The following is a 16,403-nucleotide window of genomic DNA, read 5'->3' as shown; positions in this document are numbered from 1 at the left end:
GAAAAGATGCTAAAGCACAGAGAGGAGATACGTGACCTGCCAAAGCCCCACAGCAGAGCACAGAGAACAAAGAGTAGTCTCTAGACCTTTTGCTCCATGAACTCACTAGACCATACTGACCAAGACATATGCTGTCTATTGTACCTATCTTTTCTGCAGGCTGTATTAAAACTGTGGCTTGCTGGCAAAAAGCTGAACAGATGGTATGGACTTGAAAATGCACAGAATTATTGTATATGCAAAATATAATTGTATTACTTCCATATGAGTAACACAGTTTTCTTCTGGAACAAATTAAAACATATCTACCATACAGAAATTAACATTGTGCAAACTAAAACACCATTTCAACAGCACATATCACCCACTTCAATTAAATATGAAAACTAAACCACAGTTAATGCATTTGAGTTTCAGTGCCTACAGAAGTCAGAGAGAACATTCTGTGAAGAATACTAGTTTTCTTTAAATATCTGTAATGGCTTTTAAAAATTTTGACCTCAGTTGGATTTACTGTGGCTGTTTCTTTGTCATTTAACAACAAAGAGGAAGCATACAAATTTAACCATTTTGTAAGAAATCCATTAGTCTTTGTACTCCTTCATAGTACTTTCTGCCTACTTTTCTGATAGTCAAAACTAAACCCATTCCAGTTTGACACGTCTGCACACCAGTCTTGCTTACACACTTGCCTTTGAGTACAAAATTGTGTTCGAATGCATCCACCCATTACAACAGCTTTCTTCAGAGATGCATACACACATTCCCACTGAAATCCAGGAGCTGAATTTGTTTTAAAACTCTTGCAACCACCTTCAGCCAAAGGACTATTTCAGCATTATAGTTAGTGCTTGCTTTTTTTTTTTTTTTTTTTTAAGATAAATTTTAGGGGAGAGGTCAAAAGTTAAGGTAATTTATAAATATTACAAATGAATTTCCATTAGCTCTGGAGAGGCTGTGGCTGCTCCTCAGTGCTCAGCTTAGGAAGAATACTTCCCAAGGTCCTACAAACACTGCAATTCTCCAGGGATACCCTAGGGAGATGTTTTGACAGCTTTGAAGTTTGGTTTTATCACATGGTTTAGTTCCTAATGGATTGCCTTGGTCTCCTGGATGGCATGTTTGTTCAACTTGCCTTCAACTCTGTTTATCCCTTTGTAAAACAGGTATTAAATGCAAGTCAATGCAAGCCAGAATGACAGGGGAGAGGGGGAACATTTTTCCAGTCTCCCAAATAAGATCCTTGTTTCTATACCTAGATGACAGAGTGCGAGTTGCTTGGTTGTACTACATATTACACATGCGTAAAAAGAAAAACAGTAAAAAGAAAAATAGTGCAATTTAAAGGCACATTTTCCCTCTTAGATCTGCCTAGCAGGTCTCACTTTTGATATTTGGAAACATCTACCTCACAGGGGCCTTGAGAGGGTGAACATCAGGGTCAAAAAGCCCCACATGGCTCAGAGAAAAGAACTTTTCCTTTCAGCGGGAAAGAAGAATAAGGTCATTGACGTATTAATGAATCTTGTAAACTGCCTTAATGAAGTTCTAGTTTTCTTTGCCTTTTTTTGAACTCTGTCACTCCATTATACATGTAAATTTAATTTATTTGGAGTATATTAAATTTTCTTCTGCACTAGTTGCAGTAAGTAATAGTTAGAAGCTAAGAAAACAGAATTCCATTCCACTACTAGTAGAGAAACAAAAGTATACGTGCCAGCTCCCTTCACTGCACCGTCAGCAAAACAAAAATATTGTTACATTTACCAGTCCAAAATATAATTATTTTAAATCTTTTCACATGCTTGAAAGTTCATATACATTTCCATGTCTCAGCAAAACAAGTGTAATCTGTCCAAGCAAGCACATACTGAACTTGAGGAAAACTCTAAATTTCACACAAAAAGTTAAGGGGGGGAGGGGATGACAATCCATTTCAAACTAGGCTTATGAAAACATTCGAACAATAAGAAAAAAAAAATAGATAAGCTGTGCACAGATTTTTGACTTACCACAAGAGCAAAGTACACCATAAAGAAAAATGATAAACTACTTGTGTAGCCAAGAAAGCCTGTAAAATAACAGTAAAAATAAAAGAGAATTTATAAGGAAAGTGATCCTAATGTACAGCTAAAGCTTTACATTTTAGGCATGTTTTCTATTACAGTGCTTGGTATCTGGGGCTTAGGACTCAGAATAACAACATTCCAACTGCCTGTCACAGATCATTTATGTAGTTTTGTAGGGCAGAATTAGAACTGGCTTACCACTAATGGCATGCTGTAAGTAAATGCAGCTCTTTAATGTTCTGCTGTAAAGATTTTATTTTAGTATTGCAGACAAAATACTACTGCAACCCAAGTAATAGGTTAACTAGGCAGGGCTGGAAGGCAGAACACACTACAACAACTTAAGTAATCCCCACCATCACCAGCCCCCTGCCAGTTAAAATAAATAACTAACCCATTAAGTTTTTAAAGTCTTCAATTGTAATTGCTACTAAAGTAGAATAATATTCGCTTCTCTCCTTTAATTACTCACCAATTTTAGGAAGAAGCGCAAGAGGAAAAACAATGCAGACTGAAGTAATCAGTAGCAGCAGTCTCCCATCAAGGTACCAAGACCTGTTGGAAAATCTATTTACGATTGATATAAAGCTTGAGTCTTAAAGAAATATGTTCTACTTTAAAACTGTTATCTTAGACAAAATAACTACTAAGACAAGAAAAATAAGTAATTTCCAGTCTCACATGCTATTTACATGAATTTGTATTCCTAGTTTCTATATTGCGATACAAAGCAGAGCTCCCAGGTAACGAGAAAGCACAGCACCACCCCGTAACGAACCAGTGCTGCAGGCAATGCTCCACAGGCAAGTGGCTGTGTGGATCAGGGGGCTGATGTGTGTAAAGTTATTTCTCAGCAGCATAATATGCAAATCTGCCTTTACTCAAAGCAATGATCAGAGTGCAAGGGTATTTCTTACTCTACAGATTTCCAACAGCAGTGCTTATGTAGTACACTACATAGATCCTGGATTACACCAAGATGCATATTTACACAACTGGAGGAAACGGCAATATTAATTCTCACTTACTGCTGAAAACTTCCCTTCCGGTTTATTACTCCTACACAGCTTTAGCTACTGGCCGTTTCCAAGAGGTGTGAAATAGAAAGCTCAGCTACCCAACCTATTTGTTTGAAAATTCAGTTATGTTTTCTAAACATACCAATTTTCTCTTCTGTCCAAGTTTCATTACACCTATCATCACAGCATTTAAATAATCTAAGAAAACAAGTAAATCAACTTTCCATTAATTTGAAATTATGTTTGCTGTTCAGAGGTGATATAAGAAAGAAAAGCAATAACAAGGACTTTCTTATCTTTAACGTTGCACAGTGATCACTCCTTCTTTACATACATCCACACAGGAATTAAAGGACAGAAGGGATGGAAATTATGATAATGAAATTTGCTATAATGTTTAAACATAAAACTAAACATATAAAAAAGCATCGTAGAGGCATACAAAGTCTTAATGCATTTAAAATCTATTCAAAGTAACAAAATCTCATCTCCAAACTGAGGAAAGTACATATGGGTAAATTGTTAAGAAACAGAAACATCTTGAGGGTGGCTCCCCCTAACTTGGTAATAACCATATCCTGTACTGATAAACATCTTGCACATCAGCCTCTGACTTTACTACCTATAAACACCCTGGCCTTTGACCGTCAAGTTTATTTAGTCCAGGATATGGTTAGCACCTAATAAACAGGCAGCACCTCAAGTTATCATAAGGAAAGTAGCATAACACCTGTGTTAAAGAAAAATTACCACAGACATATATTAGCTACTGTCATACATTGTGGACAGCCTCTGGTGTCACTCATTTGAAAAAATATGTAATATAAATGAACAGAGAAGTTTCAAGGTTGAGGCCATCTTCACTGTATCAAAATCAAAGTAACCCTCGAGTGACAATGTCTACATCAAAAATTACTCAAAGCACATCATTCTTCAAAAATATGTATTACTAGCCTAGGTCTGCTTCTCCTGCAGTGAAAAAACAACTTTGCCAAGATCAGCTCCCTGCTGTAGCGTTCTTCACATTGTTATCACTTAGTGTTCACATATTTTTAAACATTTTCTTTCTTTCTAGTATGGTGGATGTTCAGATTCAGAGGAGCAGTATCATAGCAGTAGGCAAAAGTATACTGAATGCTGCGCTGTATGTACATGTGGGACGTCTCTTTTAAGTCTCCCAATTCTAAGTGTGCAGCAAATCCACAGTTGCCATTGTAGCTCAGAAGCTCAGCAGGACAGAGAAAAAATTATTTTGGTTACTTTATGGTAAATGAAAACATTTGGAGGGGGAAGATATAGGAAAACTGCAATGAGGTGATGGGAAGGAGCAAAAATATTTTTGTAAACAGCTTAGTTTTGGAATACCAATTCTTTTATTTAAAAATATCTCAAAAAACTGAATAGTGGACCATTTACTGGTTATCAAAAAACGTGTCTACTGCTTTCCTCAAAATACTGTTGTAGAAATACACTTACTGTCCAAAGGCAGAATAAATGTTTTGATATTGCCTTGAGAATCAGTTTGATCTGCAAATTTAATCCTATATGATAAAAGCATTCCAAATCTGAAATATGGAATATAAATCCTTGACTCTACTGAAAATGCTTTGGCATGCAGATGTTCCTCCTCCCTCCCCCCTATTTTAACTAAAAGCAGACATTTATAAATTGCTTTAATTTCATTCCTGAATGCAATGGGACAAGAGATTCATGTGTTCTAAATTAGGATCCTACTCTCAGTCCATACCAATTATATAACACACAAGCAAGACAACTTAATTGCATCAATCATATCCTCCTGACAGGGTCATTAAATGTTAACAGAGGGCTCACGAATTACAACTTTTAAACACAATCCTCATTTGAAACTATGCTCATGACATCAAAACTATGTGGCAATCTTGTAATGCAGACAGACTGAAACATCTCAACTCACAGTTAACAAGTGCTCATATTGTATGTTTTTGTTTTTTAATAAAGACACGAAGATGTATTACACACTGGCTCTGAGCCTTTCAAACACATGCACACCTGCTAACCTTGATCTATAAAAATAATTCAGTGCACAAACTATTCTTTAAATGGCTTTCCCAAATGTATGGCTTGGGAGGGTTTATGCATATAAAATGTTTTCACAGATAGTTTAAATGACACTTGATACATTCTAACTTCAGTTAAAGATAAATTCTGCACCCAAATGAACGTGTATCAGACGCTATAATGACGTAGAACAGTTGTGCAACCACATCTGAAAACAAGTCGTCCAGTTAAAGGAGTTTGATTAAACTAGTCAATATTTATGCCCTTTGCATAAATAAGTTGCTACTTAGGCTTGATATTTGATTATCTATTTTTATGGAACAATTTGCTACAATTTAAAAACTCAGTAAAAAAACTACTCAACATCTCCAAACAAATACACAAAAACAAGATTATGATCTACCATGGCAATTAGTATGGCAAAATATATGAAATATCGATGTGGGTATACAGAGAAGGTCAGCTGTGTGCAGGCACCTGGAATACTACTTGACCACAGCATTTGAAACATTTGCTTGGGCAAAGAATAGAGGAGTCAAATTGTGTCAAGTAGACATCTACCAGTGGAAGAACTCCCAATAACAAGAGGCAGAAAGGCTGAGACCTGGGCTGACAATCAGCTTACCACTTGAGTTGTGGTTAGTATTCCTATGGGCAATTTCAGATATTTCTAAAAGCACCGAGAATTACAATGGCTCAAGATGAGCTCTAATAACCACTTCAACCATATTAACCTGTCTGCCTGTTCACCAATGTTCTCATCCAGAAGATCTGCACTGGGACCTTGACAAAGAAAGCTGGTTGGAGTGTTCTCAAATAGGCACCTTAATAAAGAAGTTGTTTATAGTGCCTTTTTTAGGCAGAACAATCCTTTGAGCAGTATGCATGCACACATAGATTCTACCTATTACGAGTTTTCATAAGCTGTTTGTTTAAAAGTGTATCTTTGTTGGGAAAAGTCACTTTTCATAAGCAGAGCTGACATAAAATTAAGAACAGTAGTAAGTGATGTTATATGCTAAATCTGGGGACAGACAGACTGGAACACACATGCAGCAGATACAGCAGCAGGCTCAACACCACTGCAGATGAAGACTGGAGTTAGAAGTATGATCTTGAAGGAAAAGGTGATAGCACCCAAGTGAAAAGCTGATGACTGCCACAGCTGCAAGAGATACAGTAGCAGACTAAAAATGACAAATACACAGAAAACATAATAGTTAAAAAAAAAACAAACCACGAAAAAGCCTGTTACTAAAAATGTATTATTGCAAGGGCCAGGAGGGCAGAACAACAGAGCACAAGATTACCACCACACTTCATTTCTCAAAATGTTCTTTATAAAATGGAAAATTTATAAATGACAAAATATAAAATGAACTAAAGTACCTTTTAAAAAATAATTTCAAACTTAAAATTCACCCACAACATTCAGGAATAATACATGCATCACACGGCCTTGAGACAATTTCACCACATTTCAATCCAGATAAAGTGTTGAGCTCAAAACATCTGAAAACAGCAGTTTGGAAAAACAGCCGTAACACAATCTAAGACACACTGTTATGAATGACAGCAGCACTGGAACAACTCGAACAAGATACTTCGGTGCTGAAGCTGCAATGTTTGTCTTAGCACAGGCAGAGATTTCTTGTGACAATTCTGATAGAATTCTGAGGCACTCACTCCTTACACACAGCTTTATAGCTCAATTGCGAAGAACAATTTCTTTACTGGGAGCCAAGTTAAGGAATTACAAACCAAGTCTGGAAACCTGGCATTTTTCCCAAGACAAGTCCAATTACTGAAGCAAGACAACAAAATGTTTAAATTTAAATATCTGCCAGTTTTTGTACTGTGGTTTTGAAATATGTGAAGTGATAACATGACAGCAGTTTAAATGTTTCTCCTCCTCTCCCTCCTGTCCCCTCCTGCTTCCCCTTTTAAATTTTTACAGAAGGGAGATTTCTGTAGATGGAGTTTTGCCACTGATTTTAAGGTCGTCTGATGGGAAATTGCTATGAGGAAAGAATCACGCTCTGTGTGTGTGCTGCAGAAGGCTTGCACATGCCAAACACATTTCATATTCCAAGAACTCCTGTAAATAACTAATTTTTTTAGCATGTGAGATCGGAGGGAAGTGTCAGTACCCATCTCCTTCAGCTGTCCTGAACCACTTTCTTCTTCAAGAGGAATACAGAATAATATGAAGCATTTTTCCTTACCCACTCTCGTCTCCACTTAAGAATCCCGCAACAGCACCAGGAAGTTCAGACTTAACAATTAAAAGATAAGATGACATAGCTGCAAACAGAAGCAGAACAGATTTAGTAGACGAACACCAGTATCTCTGGTTGTAACAATTAGCACGGCTTAACCAGAGTGGTTATGACTGGAACATCTCAGCTATATATCAGACACCATGGCACCAGAATCAGAATTTATTTTCTCATATACTTCCTTTAAAATTAGCTGCAAATCCCTGAGTATTGTACTGATGTTAGCTAATGCCTCCAAAGAGGCGGTTACGATGTGAGTCTTGAAACAAGGAAAACATAATCCAAAGGACTAAAAGGCAAAACAATATGAAAATATAGGCCTGACCTTTTACCTGGGAATACGGACCTACAGCCTAGAGACAAACTACAAGGCTGCAGCACTACTCCTTCCTCTTTACTCTTTATAAGACATTGCTAATGATGAGTGTAAATAATATGATTTGTTTCTATCCATACAACCAGTTTTTTTAAAGACTCAGTTTTTAATGTTGTTCAATAGCCGTTGTACTAAATAAATACATGACAGAAATTTAAAGACAGGAATTGGACTTGAAAGGTTTTTTATATACTGCATGGTTTGGCCCTTGGAAGTAAGAGGATTATCAGTGACAGATCTCCGCTTCTCATGCTAAACCCACCACCAAGATGATCCCAACAACAACACCAAGCACAAAACTATACAGGAACTGCAAATCAGAAGAGAAATTGTTAGTTAGTCTTATAAGGAGTGTCAAACTGAAATTAAGCATTTATAATTCTATTCAGAAGAAAGCAATGATGCATACACATAAATCCAAAAGCTACTTCACTGTATCACTTTTCTCCTTTACTATATAAAATGATCAAAGGCATAAACAAAAGGGTTTTTAAATTACAACTTATACTAACCTAATACCTTCACATACTGTTCATGTCACCTTTTTCTTTTACATAAGCAGCAAGTATTTGTATGAATCAAAGAAACATCAGAGAAGTACTCAAAAAAAAAATCAAGCTTTACAGCTTCAAGCAATATCAAAACCTATATGAAACTAATTTTCATCCTTCAGCAGCAATTTTAATAATGTGCTGACAAAAGTTTAGTTACATTTAAAACTTCACAAAAATTCATCTGTTCTGTTCAAATTTTACTGTTCTATATTTAGTAATTATTTAGAATTTTACCACGCTGTACTTGTTAATGTTTTAAAATTAAAACATAGATTTTAAAAATGTAAACTAGCAAACTTCCACAAGCTGAATTTTTAATAAGTTTGTGGGGGTTTTTTCAAAAGGAACGTTTTGAACCATAAAAAAAACATGTGGACTCAGACATTGTTGTACTAACAGCAGTTAATGCTAAATTTTGAAGAAAGGTAATGTGGTCTCTATGTAAAGAAAGCGAATTCTATTAATACAAAGTGACATCTACCTACCGCAAGGTTAAATTAAAACCATTTGGTAGGTCACTAAATAAGGAAATACTCACTTCTTATAATTAAAAGCTCTGTTTTTTCCAATATTCAAGTATATTTCCCTGTTGACATGTAGCTGTTGATTGTGGCTGGCGAGGTATTTATCTGCTGTCCTGATTTTACTCTATTTGCATACAACAGAATGAAGATTCAACCACAGAGAACCTTACAGAATGCATATTTCTAAATCACCAGAATTTGTAAGTAAATTAACATAATTTCTCATACTAAGCTACAGGCAGATGCATATTTCACCCTAAGCAAAGACAGATTTTTAAAAAATTAAGTGGGAGGAGGGGAAGAAGGAAAATTCCTCTAAATTATAATTCAACTCTACCCATTAGCCTTCTTTCTTGTATTATACAATACTTTATACACAAGCAAGTCAAGATTTTCATATATTTATGTCCTTCAGAAAGATTTAAAAATTAGTTCTTTTGCAGCCTCAGCTGCAGAAAGCTTCAAATTAATTTCCAGATCAGATTTCCTCCTAATATGCAATCTGTCACTCTTCCCTTGCATTCCTATTAGCCTCTGGCTAATCATTTGATCACTTATCCTTTGTTGTGTGCTTACTCTTTGTTTTTAAAAGAGGAGTCCTATTTCACTGAATTCCACTCCTAAGTAGGGAACCAATCATGCACCAAGAAACTTGCACATGCTAAACATTTGTATGCATCTTTCTTCCTTTCTCTGGACATATGGGAAACAATCTCACATAGTAGGATTTTTTTTCCTCAGTTTATATTCTTTTATTTGTTCTCAGAAGATGAAAAAAAGAATTTTATTTATATCCTGATGGTTAGATAAAACATGAATTTCACACATAAACCTGAGCAGCACACCCCTGCTAAATACAGTTTTAAAAGTCAAATCCTGATTTTTCTTCACTTACAAACACAGTTGTAATTCTCCTCACGAGCAACAGCTCCTCGTGGCTTTACTCAGCATGAAAGAAGAGACACTAACCACTGTATAACTCTCTGAAACACACTACAAATGAGCAAAGAACATTGTTTGTTTTTTAAAGCTGAAACCAAAACAGCAAAGCATCTTCGAAAAGGGCAGAGTAACCTGAAAAAAATTCTCTCAAGTAAGAATAAAGTGCATACAGTATGATATACAAGAAGTCATATATCCTTTGCTCCAAATAAGAAATTTTACTTAACTTCCCTGGTGCCTGTCACGATCGAAGCCATGTCAAGTTATATTGTAAAAATTAAACATCAGCTATCCTTGGCAGTCTTAATGTATAACGGAAGGAAGAGATTACACCGTCACAAGGCTCAACTGTGACATAAGTGAACACAACAAAAAGCATGCTTTGATTTATTCCACTGTGAAATACTGACTTCCTCTGTCATTTAGAAAATAATTTCAATGTTTTAATGGCTAACTTTTAAGGCCCCTTTTATCACATGCAATAATTACAATGAACATACATTGAACTTTAGAAGCCAAGCGTTCAAAAAAAAAAAAAAATAGCAAATGTCAGAAGCAACATTCCCGTCAGAGTTCACCCCCCTTGCATGCACATAGTATGAGAGAGCAGAACTTAGTGCTCTTGCAACCCAGTCTCACTCCCTAAATTAAAAGTGTTATGTTTTCTTGCTCTCAGCTTCTCTTTGCAACACGAGATATCTATCTTTAGCACCGCATGAGACAGATTTCCTGCAGAACGAATGGTGTACAACGATGTAGTTGGAGGCTTTATAGCAATATGCCGATGCAACAAGTGCTGAACTACATGAGCAACCTTCATATAGTCGCTTTTTAATTTTCATGTCCTGAATTTGCATTATTATGTTATTTTTAAATAATTTTCAGTATGCACTAAGAGCTACTTGATGGAGAACCAAGCAGGTCTGAACTTCTCAACAGGCCTTGACACAAAAATGCCATAAACCAGTATTTAGCAGAAATTAAAATTATATTACTACTTTATTATCCAACAGGCTTACCACTGTCTTGAAAGCAGCAAGAAATTATAATCTTAAAATACAAATCACTTTGCCATGTTCTAAAAACTTGGTATTAGCTCTTTGACAGAAAAAAAAAAAAAGACGTTTGTTACAATATGAAATAGGGTACTTGCTTTACACTTTCATTATTATAACTTGTAGTGCCAACATGAGATATGACTCTCTATAAATAAATATACCATGCATATGTTATTCAGAATGTCCTTACTGTGCTGAGCATATGTGCCCCTGCCTGAGAAAACGTTAGTTACTGGAAAAAATGGGAAGCCAAGGTTATGTTTTTAAAATAGCCCCGAAGTACCTTTTCTGAGGTAGTCCAATCTTGAAAATCAAGTATGTGAGTGGCTTTTTGGTTACCAGGAAAAGAAGTGTAACTTTTTCTTATTATCCTACCCAAAAAAAGATCAATTGCATCCACAGCAATGATGCAAGAGAATATGTACATTAAACTTATGTGTAAACATATAATTTATTCCTTCCTTAGAAAATGGTTGGTGATAAATCCCTTCAAATCATTTAATTGAAGGGACTGAATCTAACTCTTTGGTTAGTTTTGCCTTATCTACCACAGTAGCTGATCATATCAGAGCGCTATTAAGACATCTTACATTATTAAGCACTATGCAAAAATGGAACCAAGCTACCCTCCAAACTTCACACAGGAAGAGACAGGGGGCTGGGGAAATCCAGAATCTATCAATATAGCCACACTGGCACTTCAGCTCCCACTTAAAAGAGGGGTGCTGATCTGGGAGTCAGGACAAGTAGATAGAGCAATATTGATCCTCATCTGGGGAATACCAGATAAGACAGAGATTCCTCAACAAATGCCTATAGATAATTAAAGCACATGAAAATGCTTGTAACTCTCATCCTCTAAAGAGTCCAGTCAGTAAGATCCCCGTTTTTCCCAAAATACTGAGAAGATTAGAGGCTGAAAGACAGAAATAGCAGAATAAACACTGCCGGTCAACTGCACACTCCAGCCTAACTGAGCTGGATCTTTCATAGCAACTGCACGTGACAAACCCCTCTGGGCTTGTGTCTCCCTGTGCTGGTATGGAGGTTGTTTAAAATTGAATCTGTCCTAATCCAAACAACTTGACAGAGTTAAAAAGGCAAGCAGGGAAGGATTTCAAGAAAGAAAATGAAACTAGAGAGGATTTTGGGCAAGCTCCCATTTTTCCCGTCAAAGAATTAGAATGGAATAGCAAGATAGGAAGTACTTCAGTGTGGCACTGAGCTCCTCCTAAGTAATTCGAACTGTGGAAACATCAGGAATGATGCATGGATGCCACTGAAAACCATCAACTATTTTAGCCCTCACATCATAGGGCCTTAAGAGCATGCTCTTTCATTTTCATTTTGCAATCAATCCCCCACACACTCGATTTTAAGAAGTCTCCCAATTATTGCATGTATTGTTTTTAATATTTCCTCTTAGTGGAAGCTTAAAAACTGAAAAAATTTGTTGGGATCATCTGGATTTTTTTAAATGCAGATGTAGACTGGAAATGTAACACTTGTCCATATGGAGAAGTTCCAAGAACAGAAATAAATTGTCAACTTTTTTGCTAGTCTTCACGTTATGGACACACCTAGTGATGAATTTCTGCTCCCCTGCTTCCCTTTTCTTCTAACTTTAGCTTTTATCTGAATTATTCTGGAACTTACCTATGGCAAGCTTAAAAAAAAGTCCTTCTTATTCTACTGGGAACACATGTGCAGCAGATTTATTTTGGTGTAACTTCACTAGTTTACAGTTATGGTAATAAAACTGAATAAAACTGTTTTCTACATAGCTCATCATATATTCCATTTTGAAGTACAGCGGTAGGTTGGGATTTTTGTTGGTTTTTTTATTTAAAGCAAGCTTAATATTCTTTACAATATCAAACCTTCCAACAACCATGCACTGCCATATGAAAACACAAGAGCATGGGTCATCAATTGTTAAATTAGTACAGGAGCTGACAAACCTGCCCTTAATTAAGGCAGCTCTGCACTGGAAATCCTCACTTTGAATTGGTAAGGATAATTAGTCTTTCAGGTCAAAAGCAAACTGCACTGTGAAAACAAACATTCAAGTTTGTTTGAAAACAGAATTAGATTTCCCATGCTTAAAGGAAACTCAGTAATTTCTTAAGGTATTAACAAAGCAGGTCTCAGCATGTAGCAAGCTGTATTTTATTCCTCCATGATTTGCACCATCATTTATTTTCAAAGTTGGTAGTGTACTCCAATTACAAAAAGATTACTCCTGCCCACCCCCCACATTCTTAAAAACTATTTGGTCCATTTAAATTTGAGAGAAATTTTGTAAATATTTTTAAAACTAAATTTCAGAATGGATGAACTCTAGGAGAAAAAACCCACACAAAATAATTTGCAAAGCAAGAATGCCCAATTAACTTGATAAAACAAGGGGTTTTTTTTTAATCCATGCACAGCATTGAGAAGTACTGACACACAGAGAGCGCACATATAACTCCTTCCCCTGCAAATCCGTAAGTTAAATATTTCATTGTTTACCTCACACACACAAAAACAGGCGGATATGGGATGTGGAATAATGGCTGGAGGTTCCCGAGGCGGCCGGCAGCTCTGCCGGGAAGGCAGCCCCGGGTGTGTGCGGCCGGGCCAGGCCAGCAGATGGTGGTGCGAGAGCTGTTATTTAAATACATGCTTTTTCCCGTGGTTACGCCTCTTGATTTACTTCGGGAAGCTTGAAAAATATGAACTATGTAAATACATATTTAGCACGTATGACATTTACAGCATGGTTTCTGTGTATTGTCCATCACGTCGACTGTATTAACAGGCCATAAAATCCAGCTCAAGAACTGAATCTCCCATCAGAACTAATCCTGTAACTTCTATTTACTGCCTATAGCATTCAGGTAGAACCAAGGATAAAACAGCGCTCCAGGGATACAGAACAATCTTTTTTCCTCATTCCTTATTCTTACAAGGAAAAAAAATGTGTACCTTTGAGGACATGTTAATTGCAGAACACTGAAACAAAATCCACAAGTACCAGTTACAGAAATTACACCCAATTAAACTGTATTTATACTAGAAAACAAGTAATTCTTTGCAAAATTAAGATAGTTGTCTGGAAAGCTTAGTTCCAAAGAGTGACTGCAATGATCATTTGGGTACAAGCCAAGACAGGCTAGTTACTCATACTGATCCACAGCACGAGAATTCCCCTGTGTATCTCAGCCTATCGAAATAAATTGGAAAAAAAAAAGGTCTGTTGCAAAAAATCCTCACACAGACCACCTATGCTACATGGCTGTACTGCAGGTTCTACTGTTGCACTTAATCCCACTGCTAATAAATTTTAAATAATTAAACTCATGTTCTCAGCAGTTTCAATTTATGTCTCTGTGTATCACAGCTACCAGGCCCTCTGGGCCCGGCCGTATCTCCCTACAGCAGTGACCTTCAGCTGATACCAGCCCGCAGCCCAGAGCTGTACGCTGTAAAACTCTCCGCATACTTCCTGCTAGACCTCAATGCTGAAGATTTGTTAGTGTTGGCAACAGCCTGGGAGCTGCTCTTGTGCAATGCTTTATTGTGTTTGTCTCCATTTTTCCACCAGCCTTGCTAAAATAATTCCTTCTGTAACTTCATTACATGTGCTTTAAGGTTCCTACTGATCTTCTCTTGCCCACATGGCTGTGGAGTGTCCTCCTTTTCGGTCACGTCCACTGACAGGACAATTCCAGGAGGAAGAATTCCTGTCTTCCTTTCCCTCTTCGAAAAAGATCTAGGAAGCTCCCAGAACTTCCCTGGCAGAAGAGGGGGAAGGGCTGCATGATGCCGAGCCACAGCTTTGGCCCACTGTGCCTCATCCATCACTTCCTAGAAGCACAACACTATTAAAACAATAGCAGGGACTCCATCCAACTCCAGCCGCTCCTGGGAAGGATTACAAAAAGAGCCAGCAGAGCCATGTAACAGCGTTTTCAATAGCAGCCTGCCTCACTCCTTCTACGCCTTCAGGCGTACAACGTCCCCAAGGGACCTCTCTCATCTCAGAGGGCACGTGACAAGATCTGACAACCTTCAAGATCATCTTCTGCATGGCAGGCAAGAAATGGACATGTGGAAGATCACTCCACTTACAGACATGGGAGGGAAAGGAAAGGAAAGGGTCGGGAGGAGTGGATGAACAGAACAGCAGTCTGGCACATGCAATTTGACAGTTTCCTTTCTAGTGTCTAGTTTGCAACCCCACAAACACACTAACTAGCTCTTTACAAACAAGGTAGTTCACATGTAACTAATCATTAGTTATTTAGATTAAAGGCCTGCTGGATTGGGCTAAAATACTGACAAATAGAACAATCTAAAAATTAGTAGCGCTGGCCAACCCATTCAACCTTTTGGTTTCACTTTAGTAACAAACATCTGTATTGCAAGACCAAGTACATATTGATATAAGGAAAGCTAAGCAAATATTCTCAGTTTAATCACTCTAAGCTAAGAATTCATATATGTTCTATAAAGTCTTTAAGTCACAGTATTTAAGATGACCTTAATTTACATTGGGCTATTGCAAAATTAACGCATTATCCTGATGCATCCTTAGTTAATCCTTGGTACTTAAATGGAATTTGGTATTTGATTTGTGTTACTTGCATTAACATAACACAAAGTGTTCCAAGAGGTGATTAAAACTCTGCAGGAAAGTTGAGCACTCATGTTAAGAAATGGATGTTAAAATTCCAAGCAATGTACTTGAAATCAATTTTTTTTAACCTTTTAAATTCCAAATTTGACCAACCAGTGCTTTCCTGGAGCTGTAGAACAATCTTTTTTTTTCCCCTTTGGGTATCCTGCTAGCGAAAAATCAACTCCCCCATCTACACAAATCCATAAGCATATGCAATTAGGATACCAAATTCAAATTTGCACTTTAAGGTCTCTTTTTAAAAAAACACAAGATGACAAATTGGAAAGCACAACTATATTAAAATGATTACTAAAAAGCTCTCTCCACCCCAAATGAATGTGAATCACTTATGCATTTAAATTATTTTTAGAAGTGATCAGACCAAACTTTAAAAAAGCCCAGACTAGATGCTGATAGTGACAATAACCCTAGTAAAGTTGCTTATTTTAATCACAAACCATCATTCATTATCTCATGCTCTCCAATCACTTTTGAAATAAGATACTGTATGATGCAATATATGCAGGACTGATGATGGAGTAGGTAACAGAAAACAATGTTATTTTTAGCCTTACTCTGAAATTAAAGATGTTGACAGAGCCTGGACATCTGCCCAACAGGCACAGTGCTGCTGGTTCCTTCAAACAGACAGAAAAGCAGAAAGAGGGGAACACCTACCAAACTGCACCAAGGGCAGAACCTAAGTTTTACACTTAATTCCAGCACGGTTCCCATTCAGGACAAACTATGCTCCACAGTTTCACCACTCCCATGTAAAATCTGCAGAAGGACCAGAAAGAGAAGAAATGCATAGAAAGAAAAGAATTTTTCTTGAAGAGTCAAGGTTCTGTGAGAGGTGAAGAGAACTCTTCATCC

At 36.9% G+C, this 16,403-nt stretch overlaps 1 protein-coding gene across 6 annotated transcripts in view; it reads right to left on the bottom strand.

The window, feature by feature from the left end:
* SLC38A6 (solute carrier family 38 member 6) overlaps window positions 1-16,403 on the bottom strand; it is a 45,014-nt gene that overhangs the window by 17,556 nt on the left and 11,055 nt on the right. For all 6 annotated transcript variants that reach the window (XM_074868996.1, XM_074869000.1, XM_074868997.1 and 3 more), the window contains 3 exons: window positions 7,354-7,432; window positions 2,542-2,624; window positions 2,013-2,071 (listed from right to left, as the gene is read on the bottom strand). In XM_074868996.1, the coding sequence (XP_074725097.1) occupies window positions 2,013-2,071; window positions 2,542-2,624; window positions 7,354-7,432 (221 nt within the window). The remainder of the gene's footprint in view (window positions 1-2,012; window positions 2,072-2,541; window positions 2,625-7,353; window positions 7,433-16,403) is intronic.

Source organism: Strix uralensis, chromosome 4 (genome assembly GCF_047716275.1).
Source record: "Strix uralensis isolate ZFMK-TIS-50842 chromosome 4, bStrUra1, whole genome shotgun sequence".
NCBI classification, from domain to species: domain Eukaryota; kingdom Metazoa; phylum Chordata; class Aves; order Strigiformes; family Strigidae; genus Strix; species Strix uralensis.
The sequence above is the reverse complement of the archived record's forward strand: the minus strand, read 5'-3'. Positions and strand labels throughout refer to the sequence as shown.